The sequence below is a fragment of the Beta vulgaris genome, chromosome 8 (assembly GCF_026745355.1).
Source record: "Beta vulgaris subsp. vulgaris cultivar EL10 chromosome 8, EL10.2, whole genome shotgun sequence".
NCBI classification, from domain to species: domain Eukaryota; kingdom Viridiplantae; phylum Streptophyta; class Magnoliopsida; order Caryophyllales; family Amaranthaceae; genus Beta; species Beta vulgaris.
The window spans coordinates 7,238,379-7,264,905 of NC_079209.1; the positions used below are offsets into that span (position 1 = coordinate 7,238,379).

At 33.7% G+C, this 26,527-nt stretch overlaps 3 protein-coding genes across 12 annotated transcripts; all 3 read left to right on the forward strand.

Annotated features, from left to right (window-relative positions):
• The first annotated feature begins 1,566 nt into the window (after positions 1–1,566).
• On the forward strand, positions 1,567–5,647 carry LOC104900892 (hypothetical protein). 2 transcript variants are annotated; one of them, XM_048634675.2, is made up of 4 exons: positions 1,567–1,789; positions 4,368–4,592; positions 4,871–5,132; positions 5,398–5,647. In XM_048634675.2, the coding sequence occupies exons 1-3, from the start codon at positions 1,622–1,624 to the stop codon at positions 5,084–5,086; spliced, it is 609 nt and encodes a 202-aa protein (XP_048490632.1). In that variant the 5' UTR covers positions 1,567–1,621; the 3' UTR covers positions 5,087–5,132; positions 5,398–5,647. The 2 variants fall into 2 exon arrangements, with proteins under 2 accessions (XP_048490632.1, XP_057247312.1); XM_057391329.1 differs by having other exon boundaries at positions 4,871–5,496.
• A 1,711-nt stretch (positions 5,648–7,358) lies between these two features.
• On the forward strand, positions 7,359–11,020 carry LOC104900893 (rho GDP-dissociation inhibitor 1). The gene is made up of 5 exons (XM_010688424.4): positions 7,359–8,104; positions 8,226–8,292; positions 9,161–9,379; positions 9,464–9,588; positions 10,607–11,020. The coding sequence occupies exons 1-5, from the start codon at positions 7,871–7,873 to the stop codon at positions 10,673–10,675; spliced, it is 714 nt and encodes a 237-aa protein (XP_010686726.1). The 5' UTR covers positions 7,359–7,870; the 3' UTR covers positions 10,676–11,020.
• A 4,364-nt stretch (positions 11,021–15,384) lies between these two features.
• On the forward strand, positions 15,385–23,573 carry LOC104900894 (hypothetical protein). Of its 9 annotated transcripts, none has more exons than XM_019251158.3 (6): positions 15,387–15,680; positions 17,252–17,355; positions 22,125–22,207; positions 22,695–22,763; positions 22,858–22,934; positions 23,074–23,573. In XM_019251158.3, exons 4-6 carry the CDS (start codon positions 22,695–22,697, stop codon positions 23,333–23,335), a joined length of 408 nt encoding a protein of 135 aa, XP_019106703.1. In that variant the 5' UTR covers positions 15,387–15,680; positions 17,252–17,355; positions 22,125–22,207; the 3' UTR covers positions 23,336–23,573. The 9 variants fall into 9 exon arrangements, with proteins under 9 accessions (XP_048491286.1, XP_048491285.1, XP_057247314.1 ...); XM_010688426.4 differs by having other exon boundaries at positions 17,255–17,355; XM_048635329.2 differs by lacking the exon at positions 22,125–22,207 and having other exon boundaries at positions 15,385–15,680.
• Positions 23,574–26,527: the final 2,954 nt, after the last annotated feature.

Consider the following 26,527-nt stretch of genomic DNA (forward strand, 5'->3'; position numbering starts at 1 on the left):
AGTTGCTAGAGCGCAAAGGGAACAACATATTTGAATCTATTGCTCCCATTGAGTTCTTATTTTCTTATTCTTTGTTTTACTTTGTATTGTGATTCCTTAGTTTGTTATGCGTGCTCAGCAGCTATTAGATTGAAGCCATGTAATGGAGTTTATGAGATGGTTGATTTTAATTTAAAGGGTTCAAAGCCCTCAAATCACAAGCTTTCATAACAGAACTAGAAGGAGGCATAACTTTAATTTAAAAAGAGAAAAATTAGGGTTTATGGTTGATTTTACTCAAATCTCACATGACTTAAATTCCAGGCAGTCTTCGACTATACAAGGAACTTTTCGCTGGCGATTGCATACCCGATTTTTCATTCCTCAACTGACCTACAATTAGAGATATTGGAGAGAGAGGCGAACTGGAAAACAAAATTGGAGAGAGAGAAATAAGGTCTACATAGAATCAGAAGAGGAAGAGGAGAGGGGGATCGAGGAGAGCAATTAGAGAAGGAGTGGGGGGTAGTAAAGAGCGGCTGGAGAGGAAAGGGAGGGGCGTGTGGTTAAATGATTCAATTAGGGTTTAGGTAGCTTTTATATGGGCTAGGGTATATCAAAAGGAAAAATTACTATTTTCTTAATTCAAAAAGGGGTTGCGACTGTTTTAAGTTGGTTTCATGCGATTGCAAAAATCAATTTTAGCAACTACTCAGCAACTAACACATAAATACTCGCAAAATTTGCGTCCGATGGTCTCCTTCGGTTGCAAACATGAATATTAGCGACTAAATTTTTGGTAATCGCAAAAATCGGTCGCTAGATGAGGTTTTTCTTGTAGTGGATTGTTCCGACATCAGTTAGTCGTTTTTTATCTTAGCACTTAGAGTCATTAGTTTAATTATAGTAGTTCGCTTATCTTGTTTCTTCCCCCAATCTTTACGTTACTGTAATATTGTTAAGTGACTTAGAACTTAGTCTTAATTGGGAACAATCACATTCCTCGTGGGATCAACCCCTACATCCACTAATTACAAGTTAGTAGTTTTAGGCTATTGATTTGTGTGTGCTTCGACAACGCATCACTAATTATCATAAAATCAATTTTTACAATCAAACTCCAATATTTATAATATCTTATAGCTAGTGCAACATCTACCATCTACTGCTATAACTAACAACTATTTTTCCGAACAGACCCTTAGCGCCTGTTCTCTCGACATAAAACAATTTAACTGAACAAAATTGAACTAAAGTGATCACAATTAAATTGAACTAAATTGAATGTAACTGAACTGGTTTGAATTATAACTAATAGTAATGATAATAATTTAGCTATCATTAATTAATAAATATAAATTAATAATATAATATAATATAATATAATATAATATAATATAATATAATATAATATAATATCTAGTTTTTAATAATGTAATATGTTAATATTTAATAATAATTACAATAATAAAAATATTATTTAATTAATAATAAATTCATAAAAGCCAAGAGCTCCCCTCCATAGACCCACTCATGAGTCATGACCCACCCATTTGAAAATACATGAACAAGCTAAGATTGCCTACAAAGGTAGCACTATTGACCAAGGTCGAAAAAAAATGTAAGGAATAGCCAATTAGCCATGACCCAACTTCTAAACCTTACCCTTCCCAGCAGAACACCAGCGTTACCTTTGCAATCTTCCTCTTCACCTAATTCTTCATCCCGCCATCAAAATTTTGCTGCTTTGAGCTACCATTTGCGTAGCAATGGCAGATTTTCTTGCCTTTTCTCCGATAATCGTAAACAGGTATTCACTCATTTCTTACCTATATGTTTTCTTTTTGTTCTTAGTTTTGAGAAATTAGTCTGATATGAGATCTTATTATTTGGGAATTTTAGTTGATTTTGGGCTGAATTTTATAGTTCTGTTTTGGCTTTTAAAGTTTCTTACTTTTGTTAGATAGCTTACTGTTCTAGAAATAGTGATGGGAGATGGAAATCGGATTTTTTGCAATTTCTTAATAAATTAGTACTAATATTTTGAGTTATTTCTTGTCGAAGTGCTAAATTTTCAAAATTAAGGAACTGTTAAGTATTTGTTTGCTTCACTAAACCTAGCTTTTATCATTGCTGAACCCAATTTAGAAATTGTAACTTTGTGCTCAACAGTTTGGTGAGAGTAATGAGAAGAACTTGCAGAATATATCAATGAATTTACAATATTTGTATCCAACAAGCTCAGCAAGCGACCCTATCATTAGTGATGTAGGAAAGTGAAACAATGAAGGCCAAAATGCTTCTATTATATTGTTCATTGGTTAATTATTCTTATCTAAATTATTGGACCCTATAATGCTTGTAATTTTTGGTTAAACAAGTACAGGCTTGGCTGGGCTGCGCCGCTCTATCTCAGGGTACAATCCATTACCCACCCCCTAGCAGCCCACCCCCATTCTCACCCCTCCCTTTTACCCCACGAGACGGACCCCTGCTACAGGGGGGGAGATGAGAGGAACAACTGCTCCTCTCTCTGCTTGGTCTTCCCTGTAATGATCAGTTGATAACATAAAAAAAAAAATAATCCAAAAATTTCTGTAGTTGATAGTAATGTGGGTGATTGTACGTATAATTGCAGGTGAATATGTTTTTAAGTTTTCTTAAATTTATGATACAAATTACTGAAATAGGGAATTAATGACGTCAATGAAGTCCTAGCTTCAATCTTTGTAGCTTATGAATATGAGCTTGTATATGATAGTGCTGGACTTGGTGGCTCCATCACTCTCTGCTAATGTGCTGTTGAAGAGGCCTTTATTCTCTGAATGATTGCCTTGGATACTGCTCCAGAAAAAAATCACATTTTGCGTTGGCTTTTAAGATAATCTGCAAGACCACTAACGTAGGATTGGATTCGAATCGTGTATTTGCCCCCAACTCAGCTTAGAGTCCCAGTCTAGACAAGTAAAAAGTCTATTGGATCCTCACTCCCTTTCCATCTTCCTCTCAACCAAAGCCAGCAGATTTTGTGAAAGTTTACTGACGCTCTGACAGCAGAAGCAGCCCAAATCAGCTGAAGTGCTGAACTTTAGGAGATTCCAACATTTTTTAATACAACCCATCATTATAAGCGAGAGTGAATATCCAATTTGGTGTTTCTGTCATTGACAGTGGTAATTTGGTATGTAAGTACTTGATATTAGTTTTGTACTTTTGGCCACAGTTGGTTCACATAAATTGATGAAACCCCATAAACAATCACGGTTGAGAGACCAACATCTTTGAATACAAGTGTACAATCAATAATAAATTCTGAGAGTAGATTGTTTCCTTGCATGGATTTGTTGTCAGGGTCCATTGATTTTCTCGCTTCTATGTTACAACGTGGAGGGAGAATGATAGAGAGAGCCAGAGAAGAGTGAAATAGGAGGAGTGAGGGGGGTAGGGGATGCTGGATCGAGAAGTGAAAGGGGAGAATACGAGAAGATAAGATGGTCAAAGGATCAAGGGGGTGGAGATGTTGCCATGTTGGTTTGAGCAGTGCAAAGTTTTTCTCTGGGTAGGTAAAAGAAAGCTAATATTGATGGGGTAATTGCCCCTATTAGTAGCTATTTTTTTTGTCTTTGCTATAAAACTATAGGTTTTGGAGTTCCAATGTAACATAAAAGTATACATAGAATTATTTTCTAAGGCCACATATACTGGGTATAGTTTTATCTTTCAGCATGGTTTATATTTTATAATCAACCCCTCTCTTTGCTTACTATGGTTATGAAAGTGGGTCTGCGTACTCGGATACATCAAGGCTTATGAGTCCTGAAAACCACATTCTGAAGTACTACCATTAATGAGTAACAAATGACGCAAAATTCTTTGTGGTGTATGCACTCTTATTTTTACAACAAGGGTTATCTACTCTACTAGAGGTAGACTTGGTTCAGTTGATGAGAAGTATATAGTGGTTGCTAATGTACTAAGCTTCCCACTTCCTAGAAGGGAGTTGTTTCAACATCTTTGGGATCATATGATGCGTAATGCAGCTTCCATTACATGTTTGTGTTCCTACTTGGAGAAGGTCGTTTGCCAATTTGCTAGTTTTCTCAGTTTGACCTTGTTGCTGTTGCTTCAATTCATTTTCTGTGTTAGTATTGTTGGCTATTCTGTAGTATGAAATATTGTCTGTGGTCCTAGAGACTAGAGTATCAAGTTATTGTTCATAAAATAATAGCAAATCTCTCCTTGTAGTATATGACATCAGTAAGATTCACATCTTTATGCTGCACCATTTTGCAATGCTATTCTGTGCACCTTGAGCATATTTTTTTTGCTGCGCTCTAAGTCATGAAGTTGAGCTTACTACTGTTAGTTAATTTGGCTTTGTATGGTAGGATCAAGCTAGGAAAGCATTAGAAAGTGCACTGGGTGGAAACAAGGAAAAGTTTGAGAAATGGAACGAAGAAATTAAGAAGAGGGAAGAAGTTGGTGGAGGAGGAGGTAATGCTGGTGGTGGAGGTTGGTTTGGTTGGGGTGGACGATTTGGCTGGTCCAATGATGATAACTTTTGGCAAGAAGCACAACAAACTAGTCTTGCTGTATTGGGCTTGCTTGTCTTGGTAAGAAATCTGTTCTTTCTTTTTTGTATGTTACTCCGACACTTCAGTTTACCTCAAGTATCTGTGTCGGATTCTCAAAATACGAGATGAATACTTCAACACTTTATTTATTTTGAGTCAAAACCATGGAAATTTCTCACATATCCGTATCCAATATGAGTTCCCAAGTATGAGATTTTTTTTTGTTTAAAAAATCCATCTGTACGATTCAATCATCTCTTTTTTTTTTTTTTAATCTTTCTTATTGTGTTTCCACCTTTCTGGACTGCATGGTACAGTACCTCGTAGCTGCCAAAGGAGACCTGCTGCTGGCAGTAACCATCAATCCGCTTTTGTTTGCCTTACGAAGTACCAGAAATGGCATCACTTCCATTATGTCATTGGTAACCGGAAAATCATATATGGACAGCAATGCAAAGTTTGAAGAAATGAGACTGGAGTCGGCCCAAAGTAGTGCTAAAGAGAGTGTTATGAAGAAATGGGGATCTGATTGACAATTCTGTTTTTCAAGGACTGAGCTAGTTGAGGTGTAGAAACATATCTATACTAATATATTAAAAGGCGTGCGTGAACGAGGAACGGTGCCACGTGGCGCTCTCCCTAGGGAGTTTTAGTTCATGTAATCCATGTACAATAAAAAAAATTAGAAATTGCATAGTATAGGTTTTGATCCCATGACCTCATGGTTCATGTACTAAAGTTTTAACCACTATACCAAGTTGTATTTAGTGTTATCATATCAAACTACAATATTAATAAATGAAAATGTTTCTTACCCGGGGCATAGCCCGGGCCTAATAACTAGTTTAGTGTGAAATCTTGATTGGAAATGAAGAGTTTGTAATGCATATATGCATGGCATTTTTGGTTATACAGGTTATTATGGACCCTTCTTTCAAAATAATTCTCTATGACAAGGGTAATGCACTAATGCCAAATGGTTTGGGATAATGTGTATGAAAAAGGCTAGATGGAGACTTCTTCTCCACCCAACATAGTAATCGAATTGTTTTGCGATGCACATCAAGTGAATTTATTTTTACACCCTCTCGTTACATGTTTAGTGGATGGTTACCAAGGATGTCTTGGCTTAGTGGTTAAGATTGAATTGCTGTGAACGATAGGTAACAGGTTCGAGTTTTCCCTCATCTTCTTTGTATTTTGTACTGCCTTCAGGGCTAAAATGGATTGAAAAAAAGCATGTTTGGGGGATGGTTTTCCTACTCCAGGAGTATATTTTGGCACTTCCTCTCTTAGATCTCAGTTTCAGTTGCTCTTCACAAGGGGAAGTGCCAAAAAGAGTGTATAAAGCACTCCCCATTACTAATTTTTTGTTCCCTCTATGATTTGAGTGTAGAGAGAAAATATTGGATGACACAAGATATTATTCCCTTCTAGGTACAACAGAAATAGACATTATTCCAGACAAAACTGTGAAAAATAAGTGATCTTTCTCAACTCTTCAGAATGATTAGTAATTTAGTATGTACTATATTAGGTATGTGGGGGTCTCTATATATTGTTTTATGGGAATTAAAGACTACTTTGCAGTACATACCTCTTATTTGAGGGGATATGCCACCAATCATCCGATTATCTTGTTAACTAATTAATGCATTACGAAGTCAACTATTAAGCATAGTCTACCGAAATGTGGAGGTGATTATCCTTATTTCTTGTCAATTAATTTTATTTTAATCTACACATTTATATTTTTCACGCATGTCAATGCAAAATTTTGAAGACATATATCTTTAATTTTGTATTTCTAAAGATTATAAAAAGTACATATTAATAGAATATATGTTATGATGAATCTAACAAGATCTCACATGATTATATTTTCATCCGCATATAAATCACAAATGATTGTCAAAGTGAAATTGTACATAGTGTAAAATATCAAAGTGTGTAGATTAAAATAAAACGGAGGGAGTATATAACTACTATAACAAACTAATCTTTGAAGCTGGTTGAAGGAAGTGTTAGACAGTTTAGTTTGGTTGGAAGAATAAGGATTTCTTTATTTTCCTTTGTTTAGTTTGTAAACTATAAGTATATTAGTTTTTTCAATGATAAAAATTAGAAAATTAGTTATTTTCATTCCAAACATAATTTCCTTTCTAAATAATAGACTGCTACATTTTCGTTCTTATTCATTTTTACATTCCTTTCTTTTCTGCTATTCATCGATCCGTTTCCATTTTCATGCTTCATGTTATTTCTACCTTTTCTTGGGTTGAACCAAACAAAAAAAATGTAATTTACAATTACGTTTATTTTATAACATTTTTTTGCAGTCATCTTCATCAAAAATATTCTCCTTCCCATCGAACGGAGTTTAAAAGAATAGTGTTACAAAATATCTTTTATCACACTATATATATTTTTGCCTTTTGACATATGTGAAGTTGTTTTTGACACATGTGAAGTACTACTAGTATCATTTATCAATTCTTAGTATCAAACATCTCAAAATCCTTGACATATTATAAGGCCACTTGAAATTTTTATTTTTTTTTATCTAAGAAAGCAAATTATTTTAGAAAAAATTTCTATATTAGAGGCAACATTTTACAAAGTTCAATTCAAAACATAAACAATTATATAAATATATAACAATTGCACAAGATATCACCAAAGGCGGAAATAAGAATCGATCCCAAGATCACCTGAAACCGAAAGAGGAGCTCTAACCACCTGAACTATCCCTCACTCTCAACTCCCAAGTCCCAACTGAACATGTCCTATAATTCGCGGGTGCAAGAGTGCCTTGCATGATTGATCCCTCTCTACTCTCTAATCTCTCTCTCATATTTAATCCTAAATTTCGGATCACCACATGATTCATTGCGCTTTGTAACATTGTCTCTCACCTTTTCTCATTCCTTTCTTGTTGTTGTTGCCTTTCCCAAGGGTTATCCTTGTTGGGTTTTTCTCCAATCTTGTAATTTTTCTTCTGTTTTTTCTTTTTCTTGGATTCTTTGACCCAAGTCACACTCTTTTTCACTCTTCCTCTTGTTTTTTTTTAAATCCCTTCAAAACCCAATAAAAAAAAATTGTTTCTTTTTCATCTTTTGTTTGCATTGGTGTTTTTTCCCTTGCTCATAACCTCCAATTTATTGTAGCCTTGTAGGGGTTTGAGGGGACCTCTAAATTCAAAAAAGTTGTGGTTTTTGTTTTTGTATTTGTATTTGTGTTCCCTGTTCTTTTTTTACCTTGTTTCCTCTCCATTTCTTTTGGGTTTTTCTCCTTTGGTAAATTTAAGCTCAAAAAATATGGGTTTTGATGAAAATAAGCATGAAATTTCTGGTGATTCTACTGAAATTTTGAACACAAAAGATGATGAAGAGAGTGTTAATGAACCTACAAATGAGAAAATCACTAGAAAATTGAGTGAAGATTCTGTTCTTACTATTGAGGATGATGAAGACGAAGAAGATGATGATGATGAGAACAAAATTAACTTGGGTCCACAATGCTCATTGAAGGATCAATTAGAGAAAGACAAGGTATTTTATTTAATTTTCAGCACTAAGAACTAAAATTTTAAGCTTTTTTATTATGCAAATTTTGTTGTTTGTATCTTAATTATGTCTTTCTTATGGTGGGTTTTAACTTTAATGGGTATAGGATGATGAGAGTTTAAGGAAATGGAAGGAACAACTTCTTGGTAGTGTGGACCTTAATGCAATTGGAGGTAATGTTATGAAGTTCTTCTTACACTTTATTATGTTTTTAATTTCATATTTTAGTCTCTAATATGTTGTGATAAACTTAGTTATTAAGGACTTTTGCTTGGATATTGGAATATTAGTCTTTGCTCAATGATCATTTTTCTTTGTTTGACTGCTTTGAGATGCTTTCTACATTATGGCGTGATTAGTGGTTAGAGATTATTGGTTTTGCAAATAATTGGAGTACGACTAGAGCATGTCGTCAATTTAACTGTTAACATTTTTCCATCCGTTAGTAATTATTTCAATGGACTATGTTACTCGAACTCTACATTTCGCTGTGACATCCATGTACATGCTTATGTAAAAATCGAAAGTTGAGTCTCACTAGATACGAATTGTGGGTCGAATGTCTAGGAAGATACAATTAAGAGAAAGAAATTTCTACTCTTATTGCAGGATGTTTCCAAAAACGCACTTAAAAGCACCCGCTAAAATGATCAAATTGCCCTCGAAAGAATCTATCATCCTTCTACATTAGCAAATTAACACAGATAGAATTTAATGAAAAAGAAAAACAAATTGGTGCAAGAATACTGTTGTTTATTTGATTTGATTAATCTGCTGTTGATTTCATTGCCTTTGCTCATTGGAAATAACCTGAATCCAGTTGTTATATTCCTCTTAACAAAGACACTGTTGGATTCAGTTGTTTTTGTTGTATGCTCTGCCTGAATATTTGGCACTCAACGTAGCTGATTTTGTAGCCTTTAAATGATGTAAACTAAGTCGAAACCTGTTGTTTTCTCCCCTTTAACTATTATCAAGTTGGAACTGGCTGTTCATTTGTACTACTACACCTGAAATTTTGGCAATCACTCGTTATTGCAGAAACTCTTGACCCGGAGGTAAAAATTTTGAGCCTTGCAATAAAATCCCATGGTAGAGATGATATATTGCTACAGATTCCAGAGAACGGAAAGGTGAAGGGAAATTGGTTTACATTAAAAGAAGGTTGCCGTTACAGCCTCCAGTTTGCTTTTCTGGTCAACAATAACATAGTTTCAGGCCTCAAATACACCAACACTGTCTGGAAAACTGGAGTGAAAGGTAAACATACATAGTAACATGGTGTTTTAATTTGATGATCAATATTCGTTGTGATTTGTCCTAAACGTGTAGTTTTCCTTACAGTTGATAGCGCAAAAGAAATGCTTGGAACGTTTAGCCCTCAAGCAGAGCCATATAAACATGAAATGCCAGAGGAGACCACCCCGTCAGGCATTTTTGCTAGAGGATCATATACTGCTAGGACAAGGGTGAGTCAGATATTCCCCTTGGCTAGTTTTGAACTTGTAACTGCACTATTTCGTATCTCCTTATCTCATTACTTCATTAGGTAGAAATCATGTGTAAGGCGGGTCGGTTAGTGGATGCTGGAAGTGACAGGCTTCTTGGTCAAACTTGGGCTTCATTTTTCTCACCTGAACAACCTTCATATGAACATTATGTTGCTAAGACTTATCTTAGCTCTTAATAAAACTTAGATAGCCTTATCCAAAAGTTAATGACATTATTTCGAACTTATATTTCATGAAAATTGTTAAGGTGCAAAAAAAAGGCACAAAGGTCAATAAATATGACGGTATCTCACCTAGCGAGTAAATAAAAAGATACTTTAATAGCTAACTAGTCGATAATTACATGATTCTATTTCGAGGCTGTTTTTTTCATGGAAGCATCTCATTCATTCACTCGTTCTTTGGCCTAAATGCATATGAATTTTTTTGTTTAATCTATCTTTCGAGGGTGAAATGGTGAATGGTCGTGTTGTTTTTGGCACGTATTTCTTGTCATTTTCAAGGTATGGGCACAGCATGTATATTCCATTGCAGGCCAAACAAATGCTGTAAATCCATTGAATACATGTGCTTATTTAAATACGCAGTCACTATTCCTCAGTCAGGTTACATCTGCAACCCGGACCATCTATATTAAACTGGAGGGCCATGGCATTTTGTTTGGACTGACATTGTTCTTAAATTCATGTAAAAATGCCATAAATTCATAATTGTCAGTCACTGTTGTTTGTTACACCTTTGTTTTCATTTCAAATCTCGATATTGCAAGGCCTAGGAAATACTGTAAGAGAAACTCTATAAATGTTTGTGGACATTATGCTGAGCAACGTTATGATAACGCGCTCTCTAAATTCATGGGACTAATTTAGCCAAATAGCCATACTCAAATTGTAATGCTCTAACACCAGGTCTTCCACTTGTTTGAAATCTTCACTACGACAATATTGATGTTTATTGTTTCCTTTCTTATTTGCAGTTTGTTGATGATGACAACAAGTGCTATTTGGAGATCAACTATACATTCGATATCCGGAAGGAATGGTAATTCCAAGAGCTGAAAGTTGATATTTTCGCGGCAGTTTTGCCTTGTTCTCTGTTGTTGCCAATCTTCAACTCCTTTGAGTACATTACTCGAGCAGTTGGAAAGAAGAGAGCAACTGCCTAGCAGCTTAGGATCACAACCTTTTCTGGATCACTTGAACTAGAGATATGGTTTATCTTGTTTCATCCTTGACCCTTTTTTTTTTTACTCTAGTATTGTCACCGTGTGTGCACCTTAAAATGTGAAGGGACCATTGTGATGAAGTTGTTTGAACTGTTACATGGAAATGTCAACAATAAATTCATGTAGTTCTTTTTTGTTGCAATGTTTAATTACTTTCATGTTGAATGACTCTAGTTGATTCCAGGGATTGGATTTAGTAGTCTAATCTTATGTGAGTTTATTTCAAAATTACCATCTTTTTAACCGAAAAAGATCCTAAAATAGTAAATTCTGTTACATAGAAGTATATATTAGAACTTCATAAATTTTCACCTTAATTGTCTCAAAAGTCTAATCATTGGTCTACTATGTTAAGAGTTTTTTTTTTCACATCAAAGTAACGTGCGTAGAAACGCAAAGTTTTTAACTCCTATAAATAGTTAGATACATTCCCTTTAATATACTCTTTCTTAGGACTATACATAATACCCTTTTAGATCTCTTACCCTCCCCAAAAGCTTCCCTTAGCCGTTATAAGCTGCTTCAAGATATTAGCTAATTGGCTATTACGGATTTGCATCTTGTAACAATCTAATCCTCAACGGGGTCGAGCCAATCATCACAAATGCGTATCTAGGACCAACAACTATCATTGTAAATCAATACAAGTCATTCCGGCGCAATTCGTTCTAACTTTGGAAAAACTTAGAAAATGAGTTCCTTAAAAGAAAGATGCATCTTGTTAGTAAGAGTAGTCTGCCAAATCGTCTTTAAATCAATCATGAGGGATATAACATTTTTTTTCCATGCTCTTTTATGGCATTCTTTTCACTCAACAATTTGACTTCCTCTTAACACCTACTGAAATCTCATGCTGCCTTCTTTTAGTTGTTAGATGGTAAGTTTACACTCAAATTAGAAATTTAGTTCACCTGAATTTTCTGACCCGAACTTATGTGAACTCAATATACTTGAGTGGATATGAACCGTCTAGAGTCTACCCTATGTTTCACATTATTAAATTTTTTATCAACCAAACTTACATTTGAGGTAAAGTTAGCACATCCTTAATGATTTAGATGTCTAAAATTCTATCTTTGACTTCAAAAACCCATTTTTGTTTTTGAGCCACTTATGATACAATCCTGTTTATCTTTGTACATTATTTAAGGTAAGTCTTGTTCTATTTGACGACACGAAGGTCAATCTGTTTTGTATTTTCTTCAAAGATTACATATCAAACGACCCCTTTACTATACAAGATAAAAAAGGACCTGAATGACATAACACAATCCAAATATCAATGAGTATCTCATCGCTTATTCCAAATCGAATCAAACCGAACTTATCAATTAACCATTTGCAACTTATACCTCTTTACAATTCCAACCATATCTATTTTTATTATATAAGGTAAGGGAGATCAATGATGTTCCCCTTGAGATTTACTTAATTTTCCCTCCATATCATAAATATTACATTCTAAAAACTTGACATTTAGACCCTTCTACATTGCAAAAACTTGCCAGTTTCAATAAAATTCAATTGGCTTTAATTAGCAGCATAATAAATACAAATTGTACAACTATCTTTGACCAAAATAATAAAATAAAAAACTTACCGTAACAAAATAGGATATTGAAACAAAAAAATACACAAAAATAATGTTGAATTGAACGATACAAAAATCAAAGGTGATTCTTTTAAAAAAATATCAATTTTAAAAACAAACTCAAAAAACACATCAGTGTTCCGAATTGCTTGCAACATCTCAACACTCTCAAATTTTGAGTACTACACTTTAAATAAATTAAAGGTACATATTTTGTTTACTTATCTTCTTGCTCAATAGCACATGCTTCTCACTCTATATTTATAAGAAAAAGAATGAGTTAGATGAGAAAATAATGGTCCTCATAAATGTTACAACTATAAATAGCACTTAGAAACGTTAAGTGAAAGCCATGAATAAAACCTTTATTTGATAGCCATGAAAAAACTTTCCAGTTGTGCAATAAAATATACAATCATAATGCAAACAGCCGACAGAGGTCGGTAATCCTAGCAATATTTTTTTTTTGTTAAAATAATTTTCTTTAAAAAGAGTATAAACAACAAATTTTGGATAAAACATAGAACTCGCTGATACCTATTGAATGATTTTTTTAAAAAAATACATAAAAATTAGAATTGTAAAAATTAAATTAATTTTTTTTTTTAAAATTCCGTTAATTTCAAAACTCAAAATGAAAAAAACCCACAAGAAATCCGAAAATCAAAATATCAAAAGTAATCCACAAAAACTAGCTATAAAATCAAAGATCCCATAAATGAAGAAAACCTTGGAGTGAAACCAACAAAAATGTTAAAAAAAAAGTTGATACCTACAAATTTACGAGACAGTGTAGAGTATTATTGAATTGTTTTTGTAAAGAAATTTGGCAAAAAATTGAAGAAAATTACAATGTTTGGAAGGTAGAAATAGTACAAAACTACGATTAGAGTAAAATAATGAACACAAGAGATAGAGAGAAAAGTGATGCTATCTAAGTGAAAATGAGGATTTTAGGACTAGATTAGCGCAAATTAGATCCTACATCGAGGTGTAGGATGAGCATCCTACACCTTGTCCATGTGGCTGATTTTTGGCAGTATTTTTGAAAGTGGGTCAGCTCTTTTTCTCTCATCACGTGAAACAATTTTTTTAATGTACCAATGCATATGGTTTGGTGTACAATAATATACGAGTGTACATTTGGGGATTTTCAGTGATCAAAGCAATGACCATCAGTGTACATTGTGATTTTATTGAATTTCGGTATGAGATTGTAATTGTACATATTGAATTTCATTAGTATACAAACATCAAACACACCAGTGTACAAAGATTGAAAATTACTCACTTGACATATTTTGGTATGAGACTGTAATTGTACATATTGAATTTCATTAGTGAATAAACATCAACACACCCAGTGTACAAAGATTGCAAATTACTCACTTGACATCAGCTTCATGAATTGTGTTACTTTCAGTTGGGGGGTTGTCATTGTACATTTTGATTTTATTAATGAACAACCACGAAGCCAAGGATGTACAAGGAGGTTGAGTGTGAAAAAGAGAGAAGTGGTGAATTTCGGTATGAGATTGTAATTGTACGCATTGAATTTCATTAGTGAACAAACATCAACACACCCAGTGTACAAAGATTGCAAATTACTCACTTGACATCAGCTTCAGGAATTGGGTTACTTTCAGCTGGTGGGCTGTTATTGTACATTTTGATTTTGTTAATGAACAACCACGAAGCCAAGAATGTACAAGGAGGTTGAGTATGGAAAAGAGAGAAGTGGTGAACAGTATATGGGGGGAAATCAAATCAGTTATTAAATGGTGAACGGTAACTGTCAAATCAGTTACTTTTTGTATTTTCGACATGTACACTGGGTGTAATGGGAATGTACATTAGCTGTCAAATCAATTACTTTTTTGCATGTTGAATGTTGCGTTTCATTCTTCTTGCCTTGCATTTTGGAGTTGGTGTAGGATGCTCATCCTACACCTTGGTCCATGATCTACTAATTGCTAGATTAGAGGTATAGGTATGAATAAGCTTAGGAAGGTTGATTAAGATTTTTATGTAAAAATATTATGCTGTTTTGGACTTATTTTCAGTTCAGTTCAGTTATTTTCTACATTTCAGTTTCTCTCAATTCAGTTTAGTTTATTTCAGTTTCTCTCAATTCAGTTTAGTTTATTTCAGATTCTCTCAATCCAAAAAAAAGGGCCCTAAATTGGCTTAAAAGTTATATGTATGGACTGATGGGTAGAAGTTAGAACATTTAAGTATTTTAATCTTTCTTACTCATAAAATGGAGGATAACTTAAATACGAATTTTCGTTTTTGATTTGTTTTACTATTGAATAATAGTTATGCCTAAAATATACGTGTAGCGTGCATAAAAAAAACTAATATTATAGAAGAACATGAGGAGTTTGTTGTCCTTTTAAAACGCCTAAAATATTCTATATAATTGATATTTGAATTGTTAAATTTTATACTCCCTTCGTCCCATAATATAAGTCCTGATTCTATTTTTACGCGGGGATTAAGGTAAAGTGGAATTTTGTTTTATTTTGGATAAAAATATTCATTTTTATTGGGAAACACTTACATTATTATATCTTTGTAACAAAAAATAAAAACTAAACATTAATGTTGCATGGTTTAATGTGTAGAGGAGTTTAATAGGGTAGAAGATTCCAATTTGTCATTAATTATAGTGCATTGGAAGCTGAAATTATGAGGGCATTTTGAGAATAAAATTATTTTCATGAGGGTATTTTGGACATAATTATTGATTGAAAATAGAAATAGGACTTATATTTTGAGACACTTTATAAGGAAACATGACTTATAATATGGGACGGAGGGACTAGGGAGTATCATTGTTTAGTGATGAAATAAGTTTTAAAACTATTTTTTCTACTCATTATATTTTCTACTATATATCAACACATTCACAGCCTACATAACTGCATCTTAGCGAGCAAATTGGGTGTAGAAGTTTAATTGGGTTTGGATTATGGTGTAAAAAGATAAACACAAACCCTTACAGATAAAAACACAATTTCTATCCAAAATCTAGTCGGTTTGGGTTAGATTGTCATACAATAAATTTGCTCAATTCAAAACAAAAAAATTAAGAAAAAGAAAGTCAGCGTATGAGAAACTATATATTCCTCTCAACTGAGGCCAGGTTTTGAGAGTTTTCTTGCACCTCTCAAATCACAACGAAATTCCGCCATTGATGAAATACTTTTGCTCTGCTCAACATCTTGACTGGTATTATTAAGAACTCTAACTTCTTTATTTCAATTTCTTGTGCAAATTAGCTATAGTTAATTCTTGTTGTTGTATAGTTTATCGTAAGTTTAATGCTCTTATAAATTGTAATCTTATTTTGCCCTTGTTTTTGAATTTCTTGAAATCTTTTCTAGTTGTTATCAGTTTCAGTAGTTCAGTCATTGCGTTTTTCGTCTTTTCATTTATCTGTGTGTCAAGTGGAAGTAATTACTCAATTCACAGTAAAAATTGATTATTGTATCATCGTTTAGTCATATGCTTCTGGGCTGATATCGGGAGAGGCAAAAGTTTGTGCTTTTGGTATATTTCAGTCATAAATAATGGTTATACTTATACTTTTTACACCTGTTACTCCCTCTGTTTCAAATCATAAGGCATTTTAGCTAGAAGAATTTGTTTCAAAATATAAGACATTCTACAATACCAATGTAAGATTAAATGTAATTTTTTATTATCAAGATAAGCTTATAGATTATTTGGTATTATCAATACAATATTTAATGTCAATTCTTATTACCCATGCAAATCTAACTAAAATTAACTAAATTCTTAATCTATGTGCAAAAACCTTAAACGACTTATATTTTGAAACGGAGGGAGTAATGTTTTTAGTTTTGTATATGTGAAACTTATAAAAAGTATAAGTATTAATAAAATATCATGTTGAAACGTATCTAACAAGATTATGTTTTTATTTACATTTAGATACATGTACAATAGTTAGACTTAAAGTAAAATTCGTGAATGGTGAAAAATGTCAATATATAACAATTAAAAATATGAAGGTAGTACGTTGACGAGTGTCGGAATGTGCAAGAGAATATGGCTATTATGTGTTTGGTATTGGATGCTACCGTATCATTTATATAAGTGACAGTCACATGAACTTTTTGGGGATGTTTTAGAGTTGAACTTCCTAACAAGCTCCCACCTATATTGAGAAATGTGGAGAGAGTGAGAGTGACTTGAGCTAAAATATGCCAGATTCTTACTTTCCGGGAGCTAGAATAATGTGGCAGCCCATTAAAGATGGAGTACAACGGTTTGCGTCGGGTTGTCTTCGTCGAAGTTATGTAATCTATGCTGCCTTGATTATGTGCTCGAAGAATTGTGTCCTTACACATTCTCGACAATTTACAAAATATTAATACGAATGCATTATAGAGATAATTAATTATATTAGTTTAGTAATGACTACTTGCTAGAGAATGAACAGTAACTAGTGGAACAATATTGATTGAGCTTGCAACTAAGCTAAAATATAATCCTATTAGGTTACACTTTGTAGCAACCAATTAAACAAAGCAAAACAAGCCCATTACGGGCTCTAAGGTGGCCAACCACATGGAGTGTTTTAGGTTTAAAATTGGTTTCTCATTAAACTTATTCTCCTACTATTATGAAGGGTTATTATAATAGGTTAATGAGACACAAGTTAATAAGTAATTTTAAAATACAAATGAAAGAAAAAAAAAAAACTCAGCCCTGATAAGATCGCCTCATCCCCCTAAAAAGTAAGAGAGTGAGCTGTTCATCGTCTTCCGCTCTAGCAGACGCAGGGTTCAATTGGGTGCTCGTGGATTGAATAGAGGAGTAACACTTGGTGGTCTTGGCTCTCTAATCTATCATACAATGTGGAATTCACGCTGCAAAGGTTGTACATCTATTCTTTATTAAATGATTCATGTTTATATTATGTATATGATCCTATGATAGATGTTAGAAAATAATTTCTTACAATTCCGCTCTATATGTATCTATATCTTTCCTAAGTGGTATTAGCTTTAGCCTCTTGCATAATATTTTATGATCATGTTTTTAAAATGACCATGTATCAAGAAAGAAAACTTGGTTCCTGGCGAATGCTCGAGTTAAAAAATGTTTAAACGCTCGTGTGTGGCATGTTTTTGGGGCTCCAACTCACCATACACATCTTGGTAAAAACCAAATTGTCGACTAAACCTATGAGGACTGTACAGCTCAATCACATAGCAGTCATCATGCCTCCAAGGTACAAAGTTGGATCTCATACTAATGAACGAACCACTAGTTCGACGAGAGTGCATTTCATCATCAGTAAAATCTTCATCACATCTGGTGCTCACAAAGTAGCAAGCCGATCAATTACTTTGCTAGAACGGATAAGAGATCTCGCTTCTGAGCAGTGAAAAGACATGGTAGCCTCAAGGGCGTGAAAAACAGTCATTTTGGCATTACCGGGAACATGTGGAGTAGAGCGATGACTCTGAAATTAGCTGGTTATCCAAGCATATACATAATGTGTGGGAAATGACTAATGGTGTTTACCTGGCGAAGTAGAGTAGAAAGCTCGTCTAGGCATTTACACGGGCCTAGACGAGCTTTCTACTTTACTTCACCAGATAAACACCATTGGTCATTTCCCACACATTATGTATATGCTTTGATAGCTAGCTACTTTTAGAGCCACCGCTCTACTGCACATGTTCTCGGTGGTGCCAAATTGATTGTTTTTCACGCCTCCGAGGCTGTCATGTCTTTCTACCACTCAGAAGCAAGATCTCTCATCCGTTCTAGCAAGATAATTGATTGGCTTGCTACTTCTTTTTCAATGTTTAATTACTTTTATGTTGATTCCAGGGATTGGATTTAGTAGTCTAATCTTATGTGAGTTTATTTCAAAATTACCACCTTTTTAACTGAAAAAGATCCTAAAATACTAAAATTTGTTACATAGAAGTATATATTAGAACTTCATAAATTTTCACTTTAATTGTCTCAAAAGTCTAATCATTGGTCTACTATGTTAAGAGTTGTTACATAGAAACGCAAAGTTTTTAACTCCTATAAATAGTTAGATACATTCGCTTTAATATACTCTTTCTTAGGACTATACATAATACCCTTTTACATCACTTACCCTCCCCAAAAGCTTCCCTTAGCTTTTATAAGCTGCTTCAAGATATTAGCAAATTGGCTATTACGGATTTACATCTTGTGACAATCTAACCCTGTTTGTAACTCCTATAAATAGTTAGATACATTCGCTTTTATATACTCTTTCTTAGGACTATACATAATACCCTTTTAGATCTCTTACCCTCCCCAAAAGCTTCCCTTAGACGTTATAAGTTGCTTCAAGATATTAGCAAATTGGCTATTCCGAATTTGCATCTTGTAACAATCTAACCCTGCTTCTAACTCCTATAAATAGTTAGATATATTCGCTTTAATACTCTTTCTTAGGACTACAAGTAATACCCTTTTAGATCTCTTACCCTCTCCAAAAGCTTCCCTTAGCCGTTATAAGCTGCTTCAAGATATTAGCTAATTGGCTATTACGGATTTGCATCTTGTAACAATCTAACCCTCAACGGGGTCGAGCCAATCATCACAAATGCGTATCTAGGACCAACAACTATCATCTTAATACAAGTTATTCCGGCGCACTTCGTTCTAACTTTGGAAGAACTTAGGAAATGATAGTCTGCCAAATCGTTTTTAAATCAATCATGAGGGATACAACATTTTTTTTTCATGTTCTTTTATGGCATTCTTTTCACTCAACAATTTGACTTCCTCTTAACACCTACTGAAATCCCATGCATGTTACATTCTTTTGGTTGTTAGATGGTAAGTTTACACTCAAATTAGAGATTTAATTAACCTGAATTTTTCTAACCTGAACTTATGTGAACTCAATACACTTAAGTGGATCTAAACCGTCTAGAGTCTACCCTATGTTTCACACGATTAATCTTTTTATCAACCAAACTTACATTTGAGGTAAAGGTAGCACACCGTTAATGATTCAGATGTATAAAATTCTGTCTTTGACTTGAAAAACCCATTTTTGTTTTTGAATCACTTATTATACGATCCTGGTTATCTTTGTACATTACTTAAGGTAAGTCTTGTTCTATTTGACGACACAGAGGTCAATCTATTTTGTATTTTCTTCAAAGATTACATATCAAACGACCCCTTTACTATCTAGATAATAAAAATAACACGACCACAATGGACATATATTCGAAATTGGATAACTCAACATTTAGATTAACCAATTTGGACCAAACCAAACATTATCAATATTACTCGATTATATCATATTTTCTTGATAAATCATTCAAAGGACCTGAATGACATAACACGATCCAAATATCAATGAATGGCTCATCACTTATTCCAAATCGAATGAAATCGAACTTATCAATTAACCATTTGCAACTTATACCTCTTTACAATTCCAACCATATCTATTTTTATTATATAAGGCAAGGGAGAGCAATGATGTTCCCTTTGAGATTTACTTAATTTTCCCTCCATATCATAAATATTACATTCTAAAAACTTGATATTTAGACCCTTCTACATTGCAAAAACTTGCCAGTTTCAATAAATTCAATTGGCTTTAATTAGCAGCACAATCAATGCAAATTGCACAACTATCTTTGACCGAAATAATAAAATCAAAAACTTATTATAACAAAATAGGATATTGAAACAAAAAATACACAAAAATAATGTTGAATTGAAGAATACAAAAATCAAAGGTGCTTCTTTAAAAACAAATATTAATTTTAAAAACAAACTCAAAAAATACATCAGTGTTCTCGAATTGCTTGCAACATCTCAACACTCTCAAATTTTGAATACTACACTTTAAATAAAGGTACATATTTTGTTTACTTATCTTCTTGTTCAATAGCACATGCTTCTCACTCTATATTTACAAGAAAAAGAATGGTTAGATGAAAAAATAATGGTCCTCATAAATGTTACAACTATAAATAGCACTTAGAAACGTTAAGTGAAAGCCATGAAAAAACTTCCCAGTTATGCAACAAAATATACAATCATAATGCAAACAACCGATAGAGGTCGGTAATCCTAGCAATATAATTTTTTTTTGTTAAAATTAATTTTTTAAAAAAATACTATAAACAACAAATTTTGGAAAAAAACCGTAGAACTTGCTGATACTCATTGAATAATTTTTTGAAAAAAATACATAAAAATTAGAATTGTAAAAATTAATTAAAAGAAGTTTTAAAATCCCGTAAAAAATGTCCTAGATAAAGACAATCGAGTTTGAAGACTACAATAAATAAAATTAATAAAAATGTCCCGTAAAAAATGTCATTAGTAAAATCTTCATCCCATCTGGTGCTTACAAAAGTAGCAAGCCGATCAATTACTTTGCTAGATCGGATAAGAGATCTCGCTTCTGAGCTGTGGAAAGATATGGTAGCCTCAGGGGCGTGAAAAACAGTCATTTTCGCATCATCGGGAACATGTGCAATAGAGCGATGGCTCTGAAAGTAGCTGGCTATTCAAGCATATACATAATGTGTGGGAAATGACTAATGATGTTTACCTGGCGAAGTAAAGTAGAAAGCTCGTTTAGGCATTTACACGGGCCTAGACGAGCTTTCTACTTTACTTCCCCATGTAAACACCATTGGTCTTTTCCCACACATTATGTATATGCTTGGATAGCTAGCTACTTTCAGAACCACCGCTCGACTGCACATGTTCTCGGTGGTGCCAAAATGATTGTTTTTCACGCCTGTGAGGCTGTCATGTCTTTCTACAGCTTAGAAGTGAGATCTCTCATCCGTTCTAGCAAGGTAATTGATTGGCTTGCTACTTTTGTGAGCACCAGATGAAATTTTAGTGATGATGATATACACTCTCGTCGAACTAGTGGTTCGTTCATTAGTATGAGATCCAATTTTGTACCTTGGAGGCATGATGACTGCTATGTGATTGAGCTGTACAGTCCTTATAGGTTTGGTTGGCAATTTGGTTTTTACCAAGATGTGTTTGGTGAGTTGGAGCCCCAGAAACATGTCAAGCAAGAGCGCTTGTTTAACTTGTTCAACTCGAGCATTCGCTGGGAACCAAGTTTTCTTTCTTGATACATGGTCGTTTTATTAACATCCAAGCTCCGACTACTCGTGCCTTTGTGTCTTGATGGAAATCAATTTATTCTTTAACTTTTTTCCTACGCTCTTTGAGTTATCTAGAAGTCTCTAAAACTCGTGGTCAGAGTAAGTCTAGAAAAGAAAGGTGAATAATTCCACTTGTTCAGCGAAGGAGATCCCTGCTGACCCTAATGAGAAGTGCAAACTCAAGGCCAAGTTTACAAGTAATTATGTTCCTCCCTTTCCGGAAGAAGTTGTTGCAAAAGGTGGAAAAGATGATTGTGGGGGGTACTTTGTGTAATACTCAATTCACAGTAAAATTTGATTATTGTGTCATCTTATTGATTAATCCGAATTGAAGAAGTGAGTATTTCCTATTCTACTACTGTTGAGCAAAATTTGTTATCTTGACTGAAGATATCATTAAGTGGATTTGTTTTAGATTGTATTTTGAGCTCTCTTGAATTTTTTTGGCATTCCTAGAAACTTCTTAATTGTTTTTTGTATTATACAGGAAAATTTGTGTTGACTTCTTTGTGAGCGGGTATTGTTTAGGGAAACTCAGAAGCTTTGATACTGTTAACTGTTAACTAAAAGGTACTTTATTTTGTTTCCTCTTCTAATTCCTTCGCAACATAATAACTTCAACAAATAAATATTTTATACCTCACAAATAATACTCATTTATTGCGGTTAGGCCTTGTTCTTTTGTATTTGTTTTCAGTTCGGTTAATATCAGTTTAATTCAGTTCACAACAGTCCAATTTCTCTCATTCCAACAAAATGAGGCCTTACTATGTTACGGAGGAAGTATTTATGTTTTACTGATTTATGTACTTTATATTTGGTGTATTTGTTGATATGTTATTTGAAGCTTTTAGTGTCTGAAAGTGGGTTTATTGAAATCTGTATCAAAGGGTTAGAATATTTGCTACCAAGATTCTTGAGTGAGATATTGGTGACTGTGCATGATTTCTTGCATCTGGTTATTTGGAATCAAATATGTTTGGTTGAATCATGCATTTGACATGTTCACTTTGTTGTCGTCACTATGATTTAAAGATATTGGGTTCTGTTAAAGCAGATGAGTATGAAGGAGGAGCCACCACCGTCGCTGCCTAAACTAATGACACTTAATAAGGGTCTTAAATTGGTAGGTTTTTTTTAATGGTTTCTTCTAATCTTTTGTGTGAAATTAACAAAGAGAAGCTTTGTTTTGCTTATGTTACTTTGCTGCTTATATGTAGGCTGAACAGTGGGTTAAGAATATGACTGGAGATGTGGATGAGGTTGAAGATGTCGAATTGGAAGGCAGGCCTTCTAGGTTAGTGTATCTTTCTCTGTATTAATTTGCCATTCCTTGGATTATTGCCTGTTGAAGAGAAAATTACAGGAGTATAGCCGAAGCAGCAACTTGTCAGCAGTTTGGAAAATCTTATTACAGGATTTTAATGTGTGTGTAGGCTTGGTCTTGGAGCAAAAGTTCCACGTAAATCTCACGTTGGACCTTTTAATGATCCTGTCGAAAGAAGATTGCATAAGAAGTTCGGTGCAGGGAGAAAGAGATCGGCTGATGATGACGATTCTGTTCCGTCTACAAAGAATGAAATAGATAATGATGAGGAGGATGACGATGAAAATTTAGACAGTAGAAGTAATGCTTTTGCCAAAAAGAGAGCTGCTCCTCTCAACCCAACACCCCAAGCAAAGAAGAAATTTAAGTAACTTGTGATAAATGTTAGCATCATGTTTTTATCATTAATAACTTTCTTTTTTAATGTATTTCTCCAATGATAATTCTTGATGCACTCTTTGGTCAACTTGCATGACCCTGTGGCCTCTATGTTGGAGGTGAACATGAGGAAAGTTTCCTGATGGCCCTTTTGTATGTGCTAATGAGTGGTGCTAATAGTCGTGAACTTTAGGTAGATTTATAAACTAATTATTTACTTATGGTTGTCTATTCTCATTGCCGCTCAATATCACCTCTTACGAATTTATCATCCTCACCACCATCTAATGTACATGCTACGGAACGAAACGAGCACTGATAGATATTATGCTCTTTGAGGTGCTTTCTTGCCCACCTCCTTAACTTAGTTCGTGCACAAAAAGCATTGTCGACGGCTAAACTTCTTGTCTGAAATGGCTATGAAACACCAATATCTAAGAATGACATCTTCTAATATTGTCGGAGTTAGTGACTCACGTTGAGTTTTTCTTTTTTGCAAGTTTTGGTGTCTTTTTTTTTTTTTTTTTTTTTTTTTTTGTTGTTGTTAATGCTTCCTGTTAGGATTCTGCTAATGTAATCCTTCTTAACTTTGGTTCTGACTTAGTTTTCGTGTGTAGCATCAACCCCCGTTCAGTCACATATACTGTTAACTATTATTTGTATTGCTAAATTTTATTTTACATCGACATCACTTAGTCTATCTTAGTAAAATTTCGAGCATCATTGGTTCGTTTAATTTTGAACAATACTCATCTGGCTCGGTGAAAGAATCCTTTTTCTTGTGTTTGTGGATCATTGTTTTCTCATACTCCTGAAAGTATGGGTGAAAGATATTCTATAAAAATTGAAATTCAATAATAACCTAATTTGAATTAGTAATTTGGAATTGACTCTACCGTATTTCGATTGGATTCGAATTGAGTTTTTCTGAAAAAATTGGTGGATTGGATTAGGCCAAGGGTGATTCAAAAATACCGAATTTCTTAAAATTTCATCTTAATGAACTAAATTGTGTCAAAAGTCTAATCATTGGTCTACTAAGTTAGAGTTGTTACATTATAACCCAGTTAAATAGTTTGATACATTCGCTTTAATACTCCCTCCATCCTAAAAAAGTGAAACATTTATTTGTTTCATGTGAGAAATTTTTTTAGAAAATTAAAGTGTTCCACTTATTTTAGAATAGAGGAAGTATACTCTTTCCTAGCACTACTTACAATACCCTTTTAGATCTCTTACCTTCTCCAAATGTTTCCCTTAGTGGTTATAAGTTACTTCAAGAATTTTAGCTTATTGTGCTTTGTATTACAAATTTGCATCTTGTAACAACCCGACCCTTGATGGACTCGAGTTGATCATCACAAATGTGCATTAGGCTCAACAAATGTCCTAACAGATCAATTCAAGTTCTTTTGACATATTTTATCATAACTTTGGAAGTTCTTGGGAAATAAGCTCCCTAAAAGAAAAATGTATCTTCTTATTATAAGTAGCCTGTTAAATCATCATTAAAGCAATCATGAGAAATATAACACATTCTCTTCTTTTTGGCTCTCTAATGGCATTCTTTTCCCGCAACGCCTTGGCTTTCTTTTGACGCCGACTAGAGTCCCATGCTACCTTATTTTGGTGGTTGATGATAAGTTTTCACTCAGATTAGAGAGCATCTAGTTTATCTGAATCTTGTTAACCTGAACTTGTGTGCACTCATTACACTTGGGTAGATCTAAATAGTCTGAAGTCTACCATATGTTTCATAGGATTAAACTTGATCAACCTCAAAACTTACTTTTCAAGGTGAACGTAGCACACCATTAACTATTTAGATGTCTAAAATTCTAATTTTTCTTTCAAAAACCAATTTTTGTTTTTGAGTCACTTTACGATACAATCATGTTTTTTTGTACATTATCTTAGGTAAGTCTTTTTTTCGTTTGATGACACAGAGGTTAGTCTAATTTTGTCTAAATTTCTTCAAAGATTATCTATTAAACGACCCCTTTACTAGACTAGGTAAAACCAACAAGACCATAATGGACTTGAACGCGAATCTAGACGAATCAACATTGATATTAACCAATTTGAAGCAAAATGAACATAAATATTACTCCAGTACATCATATTTTCTTGATAAATCAAGCAGAAAGGACTTGAATGACACAATACGATCTAGATCCAAATGAATGCCTCAACACTTTATCCAAATCGAATCAAAAATCAAACTTATCAATTTACCCATTTACAACTGATACGTCCTTTAAAATTCCAAACGTCTCTCTATACATTACATGGAAAACCGTATCTCACTAAAGTGCCTAAAATACTTTTATGTAATTGATATTAAAATTGTTAAAAATAATTTCATTATTCTATTTCATTATAAAATGTTTAAAGCTATTTTGTTACCAATTATATTTCCTTACACAACAAATGTATTGCGTGGATATAGGACCACTTACAACTTAGCCATCAATCAACTAGCTCGCTAGATGTATATCAAAGTCATTGGGTGTAAAGTGTAATTGGGTCTAGATTATGGTGTAAAAAGAAGAACAAAAACCGTTATACTTCCTCTATAACATAATAACTGCAACAAAGTTTTTCTTTCTAGCTGTCTCCCTTTTTCCCCTTTCCCTTCATCAGTTAGGGGATACCATGGATGATCTCATCCATGGTAAGCCCCTTTTCCTTTCTTGTTTTCACTTTCTAGTTTGTCCTTTTGTTTTGTTGAATAAGTTAGTCTCTCTTTATGGGAAGACTAGTCTTCTCTGTTGTGGAGGTCTCCTTCTCCCTTATGGGATTTGTGAGTCTAGTTTTTTCATTTGTAGGTATGAGAAATTGTTCTCATTGGTTGAAGTTCAAAACTATCAACATGAAGGTATTGGAAGCTCGGATGCGGTCAATATGGATAGATCAAGAATGTTCTTCTCCAAACTATGTCAAAATGATAGATGGTTCCATTAATAGTTGCTTGGGACAACAAATACAAGGGACTTGTGCCACAATATTCGATCTGGTTCATTGTAGTTTCATCGAAGACGGAATTGATCTGATCTTTTTTAATTGTCTCTGTTTTTCTTTATTTCTTATTATAAATGCCGTTTGACCTTCAATTAATGAAACTTTTTTTTTTAAAAAAAAACATAATAACTACAACAAAATATTGAATATTATTTATAAATATA